Source organism: Arvicola amphibius, chromosome 3 (assembly GCF_903992535.2).
Source record: "Arvicola amphibius chromosome 3, mArvAmp1.2, whole genome shotgun sequence".
Lineage (NCBI taxonomy): Eukaryota > Metazoa > Chordata > Mammalia > Rodentia > Cricetidae > Arvicola > Arvicola amphibius.
Window position 1 is genome coordinate 537,068 of NC_052049.1, and position 18,189 is coordinate 555,256.

Genomic DNA, 18,189 nt, shown 5'->3' on the forward strand with positions numbered 1-18,189 from the left:
ACTTACATTTCGTAGAACTTTACTCTTCTACTAAAACAAAGTCATACAAAGACAAAAGCCTATAAAAAGGAAAATGTGAAACTGATTCAAATGGCCAGTTACCAGGAGCACAGAGTTTGCAAGAGAAAGGACGCAGGACACTCTGACGGGGGCTCTTGTGAGCAGTGACCCAGAACCTGGAAAGGCCTGCCACCTAGAGCGTTCCTAACTGCTGGCAGAGACATCTCACCTGCTCTGCTCTGGCTATGTAGAGTCTGAGTCAAATCAGGAGTGGAAACCACTATACTGATGGGGACACGAGCTTGGCAGTGGTTACTCTGGCCAGCTGACCTCTGGGTGCCTAACGAAGTCTGAGGAACCTGCACAGGTGCACTCTTGGCCTCTACCCTAACGGGGACTTCCTGAATATGGACAGGATTGATTCTCTTGGGGGGAAGCCAGAGATGACCATGCCTGGCAACATGGAGTATCCACACAAAAGATATCTCTATCACGCTTCCCCAGAGAGGGTTAAATAAATAAATATGCCATACAGAACACGTGGGACCGATCGCTGCTGTTGCCCGCAGCCTTTGAACAGAATGTGACCTACAGAGCAGAGTGCACAAGGGTACAGTGCAAATCATGTCGGGGTCTTGAAAGTACAGAGGTGCCTGTGGCCCCAGCTAAGTGAGGTTATCCACGGCAGGGGACAAGAGACTCGGCCAGAAAGACCCAGGGCCATGGCTGCTAATGCTGTAGGTATTCTCCCCAGGAGGGTGGGACGGCATGTCATATGTGCAAGGCGGTGCGCTGCGCCTCCTCGTGGTTCACACTCTGGGAGACTCCTGCTGTCATGGACTGTGTGCAGAATTCTCAGTGTTCCTGCTGTTTGCTCGTCACGCTGCGGTGCTCTGTGGTCACCTGCTTGAGGTTCCCAGCTCAGTACTTATGAAATAAGAGTGGCTGGGTTCTCGTGAGAAGAGGAAGCAGACTGGCTGCAGACATCCCTGGCTCTGCGACGGGAACACTGCTGGCAGGCACCACCCACCCAAAGGGTGACCCACTCCTACCCTGTAAACACTTATCTCACTTTCTAGGGGTACCCTGAGCCATGCCTGAGGAGTGTGGGCAGGGAATAAGGAGGTAAGAGTGGACAGTCCTCAGCTTGCTTACGGTACAGAAAGCACAGCAAGGATACTCAAAGAAACAGAGGTGGCAGAAGCCAATGGGGAACAGCTCACTGACATTCTAGCCCCAGGGAACTGTGCGCTTGTTCACATGTTCTGGACAGGGTGGAAATGAAATGTGACTGCCACAAAATACTGGACAGTCATCCACAGAAAAGTGATCCTAGTATCTGGAGGCGAGGCCCTGCCTGTAGTGGGAAGAGCTGACCCCGGAGTCCTGGGTATACCTACCATTGCCCACAAGCACACCGGAGCCACTCATGTCAGAACGGCTCTAGGCACTGCCCCTGGAGCATCTCCTGCCTGGAGGAAGCCTAGGGGGTGTTACGTCTGTGGGAAGCCTGTGTGGCAGAGTGACCAGGATCACTGCGACATCTTGGTAGGGCAGTGGCCATCGGTCAGTGGCGTGCTGGTGGGCCCAAGCCTGCCAGAGGCTGCTAGCATAGTCCTGACCCCATCCAGGTGTGTCCAGGCTACAGGTGTTAGGAGTAGATGGTGATGACTTCCCGGCCGCCACCCCTGACCAGGAGGACCCTGTTCAGCCCTTCAGTCAAGACCTCAAGAAACTCCATGTCTGTGGTGATAGTCAAGGCCATACCAATCTCAACTGGACACACAAGGGACTCCAGTTCACACTACAGACAGCCCGAGAAACCAAGGCCAGTGGCACATGGGCAGACCCCAAGATGGGCTAGGGAGCTCTAAGAGGAGATGAGGGGGTGGCGACGGGAAAGACCAGTAGGGAAACTGCCACCTCCAGAGACCAGAGATAGTCCTGGAGCTTCCGGTTACTAACCCCATCCCCCTGAAACCAACAACTGGGTCATGGGAAGCCTGCTGGTTGGGTGGTCTCTGACCAAGAAACCTGAAAAAACGTCTCCCTAATCTGCCACGGTGGTCCCAAGTAGTTGCCCGACAAGACCCCAGAGATACCTTGGCACCCACAAAGCACAAACTGTCAAGGCTGTGGCCAACAGGCTGAGCTGTAACACTTGTCCCCTTGATATGCCACTTGGGGAAACAGCCCAGGGAGCATGCTGAGAAGACACCCATCCAGGCGGCAGGGAGTCTCAGCACTGTCTCTGAGGACAGCTCTGCTTGTGGGAGGGAGGCCACTGAGACCAAGAGTAGGTAGGCTCAGTTTGTGTGTTTACTGTTCTGTTCAGGAAGGCTCAGGGCAAGACTGCACTTGCTAGGCATTTGGGGAACCCAGTTTGTGTCCTATGAACCAGGCCTATCACCCAGGGACACACCAGATGGATTTGCCATTGCCTCCCATTGCAAAGTAAATCAAAGGCACATCCTGGGATGGGGCTGTGGCCCAGGTAGAGTGCTTACTAGCATACAGGTGCTCAGTCCCGGCACCACAAGAAAGGGCCCGTCACTCATCCTCAGGAGCTTAAATGCAACATTGTTTCTCCAAATGCTAGAAGGACCCAGCCAGCCCTTCAGTTGGCTCAGACTCAGTGGCACTTGCCTTCCTCTGTCCTATCCAAGGTCCCCAGGGCAATGCACAGTACACAACAGGCAGAAAAGCATGCTCTGGTACCGGCAGGCTTAGGGGGACACCTCACTGTGTCCCCCAGCTTGCAGGAGCAGAGGCTCCGAGAATAAGGGGACCCAGGTCTGACAGTGCTGTAGCTGTAATACTGTTCACCCCCCCCCCCCCAGCAGGAAACACTGGAAAGGATACAGTTCTCATCCCCCTGACGATTTTTCGGAGGGCCTGGCATATTCAGCAGCACCAGCTGTGCATCCTGGGACTTGTTGAGGACAACACCATTGAGCTTCACAGCCGTGTGCATCCTCCTGACGTTGGACTGGTCCCTGGGAGAAGGGTGGTACAGCAGGCAGCACGGTGGGCTTGAGGCTTGCAGCCTACCTAGCCCTCCCATTTTGTTCATATACGCTAGGAAGGGCTCAGCGGATCATCTGAGGTCAGGTGTGGGGCAACTTAGAAGCAGAAAGCGTTTGGCTCTAGATACTTTAGAACAGCGCATTGCTAAACTGCTAAGCTTCTAGGGACCGTAAAGAAATGCAGGTAAACTACAATGCATTCAGTCAGCTGCATTTGCGAAGCAGCCATAGGTACAGGCAGAGACAGGGTATGGGGCACAGCGGCTGTCTGGGCAGACGTGGGAACTGGCCTGCCTCTCAGGGCAGGGGCTACAACTGCTGAATCCCCAGCATCCTCCTGACCCCACATCTGTTGAACTGAGTACACAGTATTGAGGTCTAGGGAGGTCTACCAAAGTCACAACATCACCACCCAGAGACTGTCAGGGTCTGTGCTGCAGCTGAGATTCAGCAGAGAACTGGGTTTGGGCTCAGGCACCCCTCTTTCATGCCCTTGCCAAGCTGCGACTAAGAACTAAGTTTTTACCACTGTGTGGTTCAGATGTCTGTAACCTCCAGAGTGAGCAGAGTGATATCTACACCATGTGCCCTGCTGCTATATGAGGCTCTGTATTCCTCAATGCCCCAGGCGCTAGGGATCACAGCCACGTAAGTCTGAGGATACCAGAGAGGCTAGCCTTCTCATCTACGTTACATCCCCTCTCTAGAGAACTCTATCAACCGAATGTAGAACCAATGTTTAGGAAGCTTCCTTGGGAAACTGCCACAGAGCACTTCCTGTCCCAGTGAATCTGCATTTTTATCTGTTTGGGGACATCTGGCACATCCCTGGGCTCAGGGCATAGGGTAGAATCTGTGGCCAGCCTGCTCATCTGCCTCAGATACAGGGACAGGCATATGAAGCTGCCATTTGAGGGTCATAGAGAGGTCCTGGGATGCCCAGGATCACACCCACTGATCAACTCGACTCTAAGCCAAATATATCAGCTTGTAACTGCCATTCTTCCAGGAAGAAAACAGTCATGGGCCCTTTATCTTCTCTCTTCAGTTTAATTTGATAAAATTATAGGCCAGTCTCTGTGGCACCATCCAGGCCTCTCATTACAGGAACCCTGAATTCACTGCATGGGAAAGGCACAATTACTGTGTGTTTGGTCCAACAGCAGTTCCCAAACTGCATGAAATACAAGAGCCCAGGGGTGAGAGACTATGGCAGCCACATGGAAGCTGAGTGTCAGTTCTCGGTCTGACCTGTTAGAGTTAGAGAGACACCAGAGAGTTCCCTTGAGTTCTGGAAGCTACCTGAATCCCATCTCTGCTCCCAGTAACACAGTAGAGTTAATCAGTAGAATGTCTTGTACAAATGAACTTTCTAGATAGTGTCCAGACCTGGGAGTTAAGTCTACACAGCAGTCTTGGCAGCAGGAGGTAAAGTCACATGTTCTTGGCACGCTGTCAACAGAGCTGCCCAAGACCATTCAAAATAGAAAATACATGCACTCAAATGTCTACAGACACTAAGAGGTGCATACCAACACACGCATGCAGGTGGGTACACCGGTGTGTGCACAAACACAAATGTACTCAGACCAGCACACATGCTCACCTGACTGGCAACACATGCATGAGCTTTAACTGGTGCAACATGTTCTAGCAGGTGTGCCCGTTTTTTTAACTGGTACACGCGTGCACTCTAACCAACACACACCCACAGCCGTATAGGTTCCAGGGAAATTGTGAAAGAAAACACATCCCTTGCTAGACTAACCAGGAAATGGGCCTGATCTTTAAGCTTCTTCCTGACCCTGGCTGAGTAAGGCAAGCAAGCCTAGGTACTGAGAGGTAAGTAATTACCCCACCAAGATTCCCTGTGTGTGTCCAGGCATCTATACGTATGTAAAGGCACATGTGTGCAAGAGGTGTGGGATCAAACCTTGTTGCTATGTGATTATGTGTTTTAATAAACTATGGGGCAGGGGCTTTTAGATTTCCAGAGAGCAGAAAGCGTGGGGTGTCTCAGCTTCCCGAGTTGGCCAAGCTTCTCAAGGTTCCCTCACAGTGTTTGAGTATATCAGGTACAGTCATATAACCAGTACTGTGTACACTACCTGCTTGTCAGGGACAACAACGCAGAATGACGTGAGGCAGACGGGGACAGGGACAACACAGATGATGAAAGCACCAGAGCGACCCCAGCCTATGTCTTCCTAGAATGCTCCCACCCATAGGTTTGGCAGCTGGACCCTCAGATCCCCACCTCGGACTCCTGGCCCTGATGTCCAATCCAAGAGCTCACACAAAAGTAGTCTGATCACACAGAACCGATCCACATCCCCTTCTCGCTGGAGAGGAAGGAATGGGAGCCTCCTGGATGGACGGTGAGCTAAGGAAGCAATTTTGTCTTAACTGAGTAGATCAGGAGGGGTGTGGGTGAAGCCTCTCACTGCTGCAGGAAGCACACACCTGGCCTCCTTCAGAGCAGCACAGAACCAGCCCTCTGACACCATATGGTGTCACGTGGGGAAATGACATCTGGGTTTGTGCCCTGAGCGACTCTGAGAGGAGGCAGTGAGGTCAAACGGTGCTCTACATGCACAGGGCTGTACACACGCACGCAGGCATGCAAGGCAACTCAGTCTACAAGGCTAAAAACGAAGGTGCACTTACAGGTTTCCCCACTCTCTACATGGAAGAGAACACAAAGAGCAGGTTACTCCAGCAGAGGATTCCACACGATTGAGTTAATTCAAGTAATGGTGGCCATGCTAAGCTGGTAAAATGGCTGACCATGGTACGTCAATGGATTCTCACCTCACAGGACCCCAAAGCCCTCTTTCCCTCCCTAGGAACTTGGAGCTTTAGAATCATCCCACCATGAAGAGCTGGTCAAAGGGGCCCCTGGCTTTCTTTCGGGCTTGGGGACTATGTCAATGGAACTTAACTAAACCTGTCATAATGGCATCCCCACATCTGTGACAGCCACAAGGACCTCAGTCTTAAGGTTCTCAAGTCAGCCAAAATGATGGGGGCCTAGACTTTTGGGGGTCTGGAGCTCCACCTTTCCAAGGGGAATAAGCTCCTCTCTCCAAGCGGAGGGAAGTCGTCAGCAGCAGGGGAGTAGTTCCCAGCCCAGTCCCCTCGTGACCTGACTCACTGGCGCTGACAGCATAGCCTTGGGCTGGTCCCAGCTCTCTGCAGGCCTGTGGTCGGCCCTCACTGTGCACTGGCCCAGCCCACACAGACACTCACGGCTTGAGGCTGAAGAGGTCTTTGAAGCCCGATGCGCTGGTGTCCTTGTTCCTGTGTTTCTCTGCGATGAGCTTCTCCTTTGTCCACGTCATCTGCACTTTGTCGGGTGTTGGTGGGGCTTGGGTTCTAGCCGTGGCCGTGGTATGGGATGCTGTGTTCCTGTCGTGAATCAGCTGGGCCTGGTGAGGGAACAGAAGACGTTCGGAATAGTCGGTGGCTCTTGAAAGCTACCCTGGAGGGAGCCTGACCAGTGAGACCAATGAGCCAAGAGGACTCCTCGTGTGTAACAGCAGCTCTACAGAGGGCCTCGGAGCTAGCCTCACCCACAACAGTCTCCCTATCTCTTGTACTACCAGATGGGCTTCTGGTTCCCTCCACTGCCTCTTCGTACCTCACTTCCCTGCCTTAAAAGCAGAAAAAGGGATCTAGGACTCTGCTGAGTTAAAGGAACACTGGTGCCATAGACTCCTTACGTGGTGTAGCCCCTGACCTCTCAACCATCAATCCTGACCAGCAGACACACCGTGGTGCACCTCTATAGTAGCTTCCATTTCAGGGAGGGGCTTGCTTCAACTCCTCTGGCTTCCCGTAGGGAAGCAGGGCCTGCCAGGCTCACAGAGGCTTTGGAGGGTCATACCAGGGTGGTGCCTGGTAGTCCTGGGAAGATGAACAAGCGGAGTGCCTACCTAACAGCCCCTTGGCTTAGGCACCAAGGAAGCAGGGTGAATATTTAAAGATCTCTTTGAGACCAACCTGCAACCCTAGGCCAGAGGCAAAGGTCTCAACGGTTCTTCCTCTTGTCTGGGCTATGACAGTCATCACTAATTCTCTGAGTCCAGGCTGTCAACAGCCAGGGACAAAATGGAACATGGTATGTCTCAGAGTCACAGCTAAAGCTCAGACAATAGAGAGGGGAACTTCTAGGACTTCACTGGGGGCAAAAGACTCAAGAGACCTTGCTCCAGTAAACATAGTCACCCACGTGGAACCTAAGTGGGCCAACATGAAGCTGAAGATATATATAGCAATCCCCACATGGAAGGCCCTCATAACTAGGAATTGTAAATGTCCCCACAAGACAAATCAGGGTCTCAAAGGGAGCCGGCGACGAGAGGTGACCACTTGTCTTCTTCATACTTGACAATGTGAGCGAGCCACTGGCTGATGAGGACACATGTAGGGTCCAGACAAGTGAGTCCGGCTGGGTGAGGAGCTGCACCTGCCGGACCCTCACAGCCTTAGCCAGTATGGGTAAGGATTCGCTGCCTGCTTACCTGCAGAGCCCAGGATTCGCTGCCTGCTTACCTGCAGAGCCCCAGCCAGGGTGGATCAAAGTCCACCAGGGTCACTACTCATCCAGAGCCTGTCTGTTCAGCAGGGGTCATCAGGGGCCTCCACGATGGACACCTTGGGCTAACTCAACAACGTCTGAACTTCACAGTCCCTCAGTGCCCTCACCCCCACCATGGCCTTAACGTCCTCACAGCCTCCACAGGGAAGAAGAGTCTGTTGGTTACCCACCACACTAGCAGTGCAACCGAAGGGTTCCCACCCATCCTGCTGAGCTGCTTCAAATAAGCTAGTGGCCCCTGTCCCACATGGAGGCACATCTCTGCTGAAGTCAGACTCCTGAATGTCATTCCCATACCCCAAACCCTCCTTTATCTGAATTTAGTAATTCTCAAGGTTAAAGACGCCACTTAATCCAGTATTTTTTGTCCTGGCTGAGGCCAGAACAGAAAGGTTACCACTGGAACTCCCTGCAGTCCACAGGGACGCTGACAGAAACGAAGCCACCAAGTCTTCCCAGACAGTGTTGGAGCCAGCTGGCAGGCATCCATGCTATATAGACTCTTCCACAGATACAGAGGGCATCCTATCTGGGTCCTAGTTCTCCTGTCTCCTATGCCCCCAACTCTCCTAAGAATGTGGGGTGATCACCGCTGTCATAGCTGATCCTAGCTGTTAGTCACGTGATCCATGTGCTGACCATGGCCAATTCTTATGGACACTGAGGTCACAAAGTGGTGGGAGGCAGAGGGTTCTTGTGCCCCTGTGACCACATCGTATCACTGACCCCACTGAGAATCATTCCCTCCACCCACTCTGCCACTGCAAAGTCACAGATAAGATTCTGGAGTTCGTACAACAAAAGATCTATGGGCATAGCTTCCAAAGAGGTGGATGTCGTGTTCTTCACCATCTGTACCTTTCCTAGGTAAGAAGTGACCACAAAGATGCCAGCCCTCAGAGTCACACTGTGCCAACGGGCACAGGGGGCCATGCTTGCTCTTCTTTAACACTCAATGCCAAATGCCGTGGAACTATGTCAATCCAGAGCCACGTGTTGCTGAGTTGTCCTCTGCCCCTATCATCAGCACAGATCCCCACATTGGGGCCAGATGGCGCTACCCTAGCTACTTTCTTCTCTCGGGTGCACATACCTCTCTCTCCCGCACAGATCCCCACATTGGGGCCAGATGGCGCTACCCTAGCTACTTTCTTCTCTTGGGTGCACATACCTCTCTCTCCCGCACAGATCCCCACATTGGGGCCAGATGGCGCTACCCTAGCTACTTTCTTCTCCCAGGTGCACATACCTCTCTCTCCCGCTCATTTTTTGACAGCTGCATCTGTTTCAGCATCTGTGACCTCTGCTCCATCATTAGTGTCTTCTCATAGGTGAATGCAGAAATGTCATTTTCAACCTAAAACGGGTCAAGCCACAAAAGTAAACAATGTATACATAACAGTGTCGTTGCCAACAAGCGACCTAACCCCCTTTGTCAAGCAGACCTAAGTAAGCAGTGGCCACACATCCTAGGCCGTGAGTGGCACGGTGCCCCTGGAGTGAGTGACACAGCACTATCCCAGAGCAGCCCGGGAAGGAATGAGTATGTGTGACTAGGGATGGACGCATGGAGAAGTTACAGCCTACCTACATCCCTCCTGGGGTCTCGGTAGCACTACCACACAGGCGATGCTGCTGCTGCATCTCACACTAACCAAGCACACAGCTGCTCGGGATTCTGGACACGGCATTCCTGGCTTGTCTGGAGGAGCTGTGGTCTCAAGGGACACAAACTCCCAAATAACTGTGTCATTTCCTGTCTCAGACAAGTTAGTTGACCCCTCACAGAACTACTAAGTCCGTAGGTAAACATACCAAACCGAGGGACAGCAGCATCTAAGCACTTGAGGATCTTGACTGTTGGGACTCAGAATAGCCCTGCCTGTTACACCCAAACACCCGAAACCTTACACTCTGGGTAGCCCCTTGTCAGCTGACTGGATTTCTAGTCATAGGGCATAGACCTCTATATTCAGAAATGGAAGTTAACTCTAGAAACCATCTCCTGGAGCAAGACTGAAACCGAGGGGCTGGGCAGCCTCATACATATACATCACAGACACAGGTCCAGGTCAGGGCCTGGCTTCTGGTCTCCATGCCTTGCCCTGGTCTGCCTCACAAGACCTTGTCTCCTTCCAGGGCTCTTTTCTGGGCAGCTTCTGTTACTAAGTCGAACGATGGTTTCTGACTGCTAACAATGCTTGTTTCTATGACTTCTAGGTGCAGCCAGACTGAGAGAGCCATCTACAGAGGAGGCTGCAAGCAGAAGCCACAGAGAGAGTCTGCCACTCCAAATGGCTGAGAAACGTCTAAATGTGCCCAGAGCACGAAACCCAGTGATAGCCAACCTGCACTCTGACTTTTACACAAAGCTCTTACAGAGGGAGAACATAGCCCTGTACCACAAGGTTCCCTGGGAGCTGACAAGAAAATGCAAGAGGTCGTCAATAATGCAGGGAGATGCCAGGCCTCATCCATGATTAAAGAGACACAGCCAGAGGCAGGCAGTTTGCAAGCTCTGCAGCCTTAGAGCTGGGACATCTCCATGGGACCATGGAGGGTAGTGGCTCCCTCTACCTAAGGTGGCACTCCACATGGCCATGGAAAGGGAATGGGCCCTTCTGGAATACCCTTCACCAAACAGCCTCTCTGGGACTACTTCTACCAAATATGACACCCTCCCAGTTCTACTCCAGGGACCAAGCTACACAGCCATGCACAGACCACAGGGTCAACGTGCACTGGGTGTCATGATCAAATGGACGATCAGAGAGTAAGCCATCCAGAACACACAACTGAGAACATGGCACTCAGAGAAAGCAGAAGGCAATGAGGAGCGAAGGGTACATGGTTCATCCCCATGGAGCTGCTCAGGCCATAGGGACAACCCTGGGTCCTCAGGCACAGCTGAAGTAGGCATCTTAGAATCCACTTCACTCCTTAGTCATTTGTCACAGTAAATTGCATCTACTGTAACCCAGTCACTTTATTCTACCTGTTAGCCCCACACTCGTGGCCCTATTTATCCACAGATGGACATCGAACTATGAACTCATGGACAAAACAGAGCCAAGGGCTCCAGACCTCTGGGAAGGCCTCACCCCTAGGGACTGTACACCACAGGCCTTGTCCCCCAGAGCTGCTGTCAACTGAAGATGGAGACCACACAGTAACCCAGAGGAGCATGACATCCAGGTTCCCCTACCCACCAAGAGGATGCAGGTGGGTACGCACCATCTCCACCACCTCCACCTCGGCACTGATCCTGAGGTGGTAGAGGAACATCTGTAGGTCCTTCTTCATCTGGATGCTGTTGTCATCCACCTGGGCTACAGTGAAGATGCGCATCCGGCACTTTCGCCACACCTGGGGAAGGGAGGGGACATTTCTGCAGGAACTCAAGCAAGGCCATACCCTTCACGCTGTGGTGTACCTGTAGCCTAGCTGTGGCCCTGTGTCCCTGCAGCAGACACCTTGTGCTGGCGCAGCAGGAAGGGCAGCAGCATGAGCATGCCCCCATCATGCACAATCCACCACACGTCAATGTTCCCGTCACTGAAGCGTTCTTGGTTCTGCGGGAACAAGTCGATGTTTTTGGCCACCAACAATGCCTGGTGTGCTGCTGTAGTGTCACGGACAGTGTCTGTGGAAAGAGGCATACATGGGTGAGATCTCAGGGTGGTGGGGCTATCTTCCCTATAGAGAGTGGGGAGACAGTCATGGGCTGGCTAAGAAGGCAGGGTCCCATGAAGTCATCTACCCAGGAGGGCATCAAGGAACAACTTCCATGAAACCAGCTACTCCATGGTCTCCAGAGGGTTGTGTGTCACATTCTAGGAAAACCCCCAAATGGAGATTGGGCTTGGGTATTAGGGGAGAAAGTATTAAAGATTATAAAGTAGCCATTTGCTTTCCCAGGAACTAACAACATGGCTAGCACATTCAAAGGTCCCAAATATATACTCTCTGGCCAGACTTGGGTCTGACAGTTACACGGCTGGGGCCATCATGGAACCTTGGGGGAAAATGGTTGCCACACCCACCCACAAAGTTCTTCCAGGAGAAAGGGTTATCTGCCTGCTTCCAGGACTCTGGCCAGCCCATGAGGACAGTGTTGTGTTTCATGCCGCCAAGGCCAGCTGACTGGATCAGGTGAGATGCGCCATCTCGCAGGTTGGAGGACACCACCAGTTGGCAGAAGCCTTTGGTCTTCTCTGCACCCATCAGAGACCGAATGTTCTGTGGAAGTTGCGGGGGAGTGTCACTACGTGATGTCAAGACACAGGTCAGTCACCATTGCGGTGAGGGGGCCCTACACATATGCCACAGCCTGGCATTTAGGGATGGAGACTGAGGAGTGCTTGGGAGTTGCTGGCCATATGTGTGAGACATATGTGTCTGCACATATGTATGAGAGACAAAGTAAACCTAGCACCGTGAGACACAGCTGTGTGCAAGGGTCAAGGAGGGTCACCACCCTGAGATAGTGCATTAAATATGATAATACCTTAAAAGGATCTCGGTCTTTACCAACCACTCATTATTACTTGGATTGGGGGTGGGGGAGTCATATCAGACAATGATCATTAAATGTTTAAATGCTTCATAGTAATGGGTCAACTTTAACAGCCTCTGAGCAAATCCAGTGCTCCAGCAAGAACTGTAAGACAAGTCACAATGTCGGTCTCCACTTCTGTTACTCTGTCAGGCATCCTCCTCCCCTGAGCAACTAGGGGTCAATAGTTCACTAATTAACAGTCCTAGGGATGCTGTCATTACATATCTATAGTGGCCGGCCTACTAGGTTCCCTTGGGTGCAGGGTGTCAGACAGAACCTAGAGGAACAGCCCTATCAGACTTCACATGTATGTGGATGGTGACCTTCAGCCTCTACGCCCTCCCTTTTAGTCTAGAAAGACCACATCACTGTAGGCACATATTTTCCACACTTCATGTAGGCACAGGGAGGAGTCCTTCTTCATGTAGTCCCTGATGAGATTCAGACTTAGTATTGATGCTGTGAGAGTTAAGACTTTGGAGACCCTGTAATGAGATGAGTGTAGTTTCCATGGGAGATAGATGTGCTTGGGGAACTAGGACCAGGGAAGGGTGAATGATGCTCCCAAAGAGGCCCATTATGACCATGCTATAGCCAAGATGGGGAAATGTGACCTTATTTGGAAAAAGTGTCCTTGCAGAGTAATCCTGACTGTTCAATAGGACCCAAAGTCCAGTAACAAGTCACCCTAAAAAGATAGGCGGAGAGACCTGAGACAGAAGGCAGGCAGCTGTGTGGAGACAGAGGCAGAGGCTGAAAGGCCTGGAGCCCCAGAGCCAGAAGAGGGAGGAAGTATATTTGAGCCCACCGTGCCCACAGCTCAGTCTTAGTCTTCACCCAGTCTGGGTTTGCTCCACTGGTCAAATGACACACTTTTCTCCTTCCTTTGACTGATTTCAGGGGTCTATGTCAGCCCCACAGTGCCCCCTGCACTAGAGCTCCACATGGTTCCCCAGCATCCCTTTCCCTCCTCCCTTACTTCCTGTTCATCTTCACCACCCATCACCCATCCAGGGCAGACCAGGCTCACACAGACATGTTCCACTTATAGAATTCTGCGTAATTCGGGAACAATCTAAACACACTGTCCTAAAAGGGGAACATGCCAGGGAGTGGGAGGCAGCCCAGGCAGGAGGTGTGGTCACGGGGACACAGCTGCTCTTAGGCAGGAAGGAAAAGACAGTGCCCACGATGGGGGTTTCATAGGAGAAGTACTAAAGAGGCTGACTCAGCACAATGGCACGTGGCGGGGACATTCTGTTGTCCTTCAGGCTGAAGCTGGCTAAAGGTCACAGCAGAGACAGTTGTGGAGAACTGACCAGGACTTCACAGGGCACCAAAACACCACTGCTCTGGCCTTGTGATGCCTGCATCCCTGACACTGGCTGCAACATTGCTTTCCCCATGCTACAGACTCAAGGAGCTGGAGTGGGGTCGTCTTGCCTTACTGCTAGAGAAACTCCTGCCTAGCCTAACTAAAGCTGTAAAGGCCAGAGCCCTGAGTAGGCAAGCACCTAGCCCAGGTCGTCATTGTAACAGACAAGTCAGCACATCTGTCAGGGTGACTGTGGGCAGGGAGACCATACAGGAGATGAAGATGGGACCTCAGTTAGGGAAGGAGAGACTCAAACTCTCAAGCCTTCTCACGCAATTGGTGCGGTGGAATGGAAAGGTAACATTAATTCTGATAAGGAGAAACCATGTAAACAAGCTTTGATGATTTATTAAAAAGCCTTTCTCCAAATGTCCTTATTTTTATACTACCAACAACAGTCTGATTGGAGGACAGGGCTCCATCAGAAAAGTGAATCAGGGCCCAGATACTGACATGTAGGACAGATGGACCCTTGGGCAGCTCCTCCTTGCTTTTGCTGATCAACAGAAATGACGAATTCCAAAGCTAAAGCCTTTCTCATAACCTTCTGCCTAAAAGCACTTAGAGACTAAAATCATCCACCCAGGGGTGGCTCAGGGCTGAACACCTGTCTAGAATGTATGGGGGCCTAGGCTCCCCACCCCAACCCAAGCACTGCAAAAAAGGTGGATCAGACTGTTAGACATGAGAAAGCTAAGGGTGAGTCTCGTGTCTTATCAGGATGGAGATTGAAAGTGGGGTTCAATGGTCCTTAGTAGCCATTACTTCCACACAAATACATTTTCCCATGTGTTGCTAGTGAGACCAGATAACAGGAGCCCATGCACACCCTTATGCCCAATGGGTGGTCTTAACTCCAGGGATTTCCTCCACAGTGCACAGTAGTGCTTAAAGCAGACACTGGACTCTTTGTGCCCAGGAATTATCACAGAATAAAAGCAAGAGCACTTCCAAGACAGAGCTACCTACTTCCCCATAGCAGGATACCTCCCGGACCAGCTGCAGGTTAGATACTAGCAGACACATCCTTAAGGACGATAGCTACAATGTTTCAATTCACAAGACAGAACACGTCCATCCTTAAGGACAATAGCTACAACATTTCAATTCACAGTACATAACACTCCATCCTTAAGGACAATAGCTACAATGTTTCAATTCACAGGGCAGAACACTCCATCCTTAAAAACGATAGCTACAATGTTTCAATTCACAAGACAGAACAAGGCCATCCTTAAGGACAATAGCTACAATGTTTCAATTCATGGGTTTACAGTCAACAGGCGCCAGTGTTTAGATCCAAGGAGCCACATGTTGATGGACAATTGCTGGCCTCTTTGGAAGGGCAAGAGAAGGATCCATGGTTTTCCTGTCCTCCTTGAACTTGCTGAACCTGAGTGACCTGAAAGGCTGCCTGGGTAAGCAATGCTATCACTGAAAAGGCCACAAGACTGTCACTCCAGACCAGGGTCACCAACAGCCATTTCCACCCACGATCACAATCACTCCTCTGAGCAGTCTTACACCTGGCAAGGTCTGAACTCAGAAATTAGGCTGCAGCTTGCAGATACTCAGGCAGCAGGAAGCCTGAATGTACAAGCGAGACCAGATATGGACGGCCATTAGAGAAAAGCTGATCACCCCCCTCCAGAGAAGAGAGTGATACCCATACATGGCAGCCATGATGGAACCCTGGGTCAGGTCCACAAAATGGAGAGGGGAGTAAAAAGATTTCTGACAATCTGGGAAGCTGGACACTGGAGGTGAACAATCAGAAAGGGTTCTAGATAGATGACAGAATAGGATGTCACAGGAAAGGGAAGGTAGGTGACAGGACCCTGGCCTGTGGGGACAGCAGAGGCTAGAGGTAGACATGAGGGGACTGATGATTCTACTTGCTCGCCTCTGCTCAGGCTGAAGATTTCCTGTCACAAGTCTGAAAGCAGAGAAATAAAAAAGCACGCGTAGGATCCCAGGAGTTACACGGCCAACAAACTGTGGGCAGCAGGCCACACGGATGGTACCAGAATACTGCAGGAGCACATTCTAGTCACTCTCCCCCTCATCCACAGGATCAGAACATCTGCAGCACACTGCCTCATTTACCCACCGTTTCTACATACTAGAAGGAGCTGGGGTGCATGGGAACGGAGCTATAACAGGCACCAGGAGCAGAGTACCAAGACTAGGCACGGGGGCCCTTACTGCCTGAGTTTTACAGCACGCTGAGTGGAGCTGTGCCCGCTCCTCTCTGTCCCAGGAGACCACACACCTCCTTTCTTCAAGTCTTATTCCTGACCATTTCAGACTCAGCAGCCACCTTGACAGGTACAAGTGACAGCACATGTTCAAATCGTGGCTCCTAAACCTCGAGATGCAGGACATGGCTCAACCCTTTCTAGGTAGCTGGAACCCTGACATCATTCATGACACTCCCTTGCCCACCTCTTCAGCCCTCTGGGCCTCCACATGCTTGTCTAAGTAGGTGCCCTCCAGCACAGAACCCACGATGGTCAGGCCCTTGCCAGCCTTCAGCTGCGAGGTGAAGGACAGCAGGCGGGGGTGCTTCACACACTGCTCGGAATCCAGGTTCAGCATCACCAGCACCTGGGGCCTGTGGTAGGGTAAGCAAGGATAGGAGTTACAACGGCAACTCACAGCCCAAGTTCCAGTGCTCACCAAACCAGATGGGATAGAGATGGGAAGGACAGCAGACAGACAGCACAGGACGGGTAAGACAGGTGAGGTGGGAAGGACAGGAGAGATGGGTACAGGCCCTGTGTCGAAGGCTACTGGTGTCCCAGCTACGGGTGCTCAGTTGGGCCTTAGGGCAAATGAAATGCTCTTAGAGGAGTGTGCCTCCGATCCATACTGCTGGTGGCTTATTACATATGTCCAGGTCCCATCTCTGGCTATCTCCCATTCTTAGACAGTGATGCCCTGTCAGATCTCACCCCAGGGGCCAACAGCAAAAGCTTCTGAGACAGCATTAACCATGAACAGGACAGGGTCTTTGCTCTGTTCTGCTGTCTATTCTATGGTTGTAGGATGTACTCACCTCCAGTTCTTGGTATGTGGGGGCCCATGTTCCACACGCAGTAGGGCATAGCGGGCAGCATTCAGTGACAGGCCCCTGATACCATCACCCCACTCCTTTTCAGCCCTGTGTGGGTAGAGAAAAAGGTCATCTTGTCCCTGCAACACTCTAAGAATGTTTGCCTGGCTGGGGCATTCACAGTTTCTGTAAACCTGAGACATGAAGGGGCTTCCCATGACAGGCAGGGGCTACTGGGTAACATGGAACGGTACAAGCAGCAGGACTTCCTCTGTGGCACTGACCACCAGGGACAGAGGTAAGAAGAACGAGGGTAAGACTATGACTTGGAAGTCCTGCACCAGACTGGCCCCAAGGCCCAGAGTGAGGGCAGAACAGTCAGGGAAGGACGAAGAAAACTCTGTGGGAAAGGAACTCTGACAGGTAGCTCCTGATACATGCCACCCTTGTCCAGAGTGTGTGCATGTGTGTACAAGTTTACAATGGGTGTCACATCAGTGCTGTGGTTGACAGAGTGCAAAATTCCTTAAACAGACTGTAACAGTCACAGATCCTATATGCAGTCGTAGATGTACCCACTGATAAAGTAGAACACACGTGACGTTGAAAACAGAAAACAAAACAAAACAAAAAACCTGCCCAGCTGTTTGCACAGTGGCTCCCAGGCAGGAAATCAGTGTATACCTGAGGAGTCAGCCTGTCTGGGGTCAGAGGATGACACAGTACCCCCAAATCTCACAGGGTGTCTAACCTCTGAAACCTCATCAACAGCACCCAGATTCGCGCCCCCAGGCAGGGCGCAGGTCAAGCCCTGGTTCCGTGTGAGCGTGAGGAGTGTGGGGAAGTCGCAGCCGTGCGAGAGCCTGCCACTCACCCACGGTATTCGATGTACTTGTAGATGCAGCCAGCGATGAGCATGGCGAAGAGAGCATAGTACCAGGAGCAGATAAACATCAGGGCAAGGCAGAGACTCATCCCAAGGAAGGAGAGGGTCCTAAGGAACAGGAAGCTCAGACCAGGCCAGTACAGCCCCTAACTGGCACCTGAAACTGCTTCACAAACCGCACCTTCCCCATCATGAAAACCTTCCTTTTAACAGCCCATTAGCCCTGACCCTCGACAACCAGGCCTGTCACTCAGTCAGCCCTGAAATATGAAATTCCTTCCAGGCACCCTACTGTGGCCCAAGATTGTGGCAACTTGAGGACAGCCGATGCCTGTTTACCTCCTGAGATGGACAAGACACCCCAACCAATGCAGAACACAGAATGGGCTCTATGCACCCCACCCCAAGCACTGTGCTGGAAAGGGACCTTAGGTAGACCAGCAGTCCTAAGATCTTCACATTTCCAACTTGACCAGAATGACAAGAATCACATGGGCACCCAGGAGTGTAAGTACGAGTCAGACTTTCCTTAAAGTTCAGAGACCAGGACAGGACCATTACCTCATGGAATTCACTGGGGCTCCTTCCACAAAAACAGTTTTAAGCCCAGCAATAGGGGGGGCCTCCAGAACAGATTGCATGTGCTCAGGTTTGTGGGTCCCTCAGGGCATCCATGCAGAAGGCCTTAC

The 18,189-nt window shown here is 51.7% G+C and overlaps 1 protein-coding gene across 2 annotated transcripts in view; it reads right to left on the reverse strand.

Annotated features, from left to right (window-relative positions):
* Nucleotides 1-2: 2 nt before the first annotated feature.
* The window catches only part of Slc12a7 (solute carrier family 12 member 7), an 83,254-nt gene continuing 65,067 nt past the window's right edge, over nt 3-18,189 (reverse strand). For both annotated transcript variants that reach the window (XM_038321264.2, XM_038321265.2), the window contains exons 15-24: nt 17,489-17,608; nt 16,618-16,722; nt 16,005-16,173; nt 11,670-11,865; nt 11,100-11,269; nt 10,861-10,992; nt 8,876-8,983; nt 6,276-6,454; nt 2,863-2,996; nt 3-1,743 (exon numbers count right to left, since the gene is read on the reverse strand). In XM_038321264.2, coding sequence (XP_038177192.1) covers nt 1,652-1,743; nt 2,863-2,996; nt 6,276-6,454; nt 8,876-8,983; nt 10,861-10,992; nt 11,100-11,269; nt 11,670-11,865; nt 16,005-16,173; nt 16,618-16,722; nt 17,489-17,608 — 1,405 coding nt within the window. In that variant the 3' untranslated portion in view covers nt 3-1,651. The remainder of the gene's footprint in view (nt 1,744-2,862; nt 2,997-6,275; nt 6,455-8,875; nt 8,984-10,860; nt 10,993-11,099; nt 11,270-11,669; nt 11,866-16,004; nt 16,174-16,617; nt 16,723-17,488; nt 17,609-18,189) is intronic.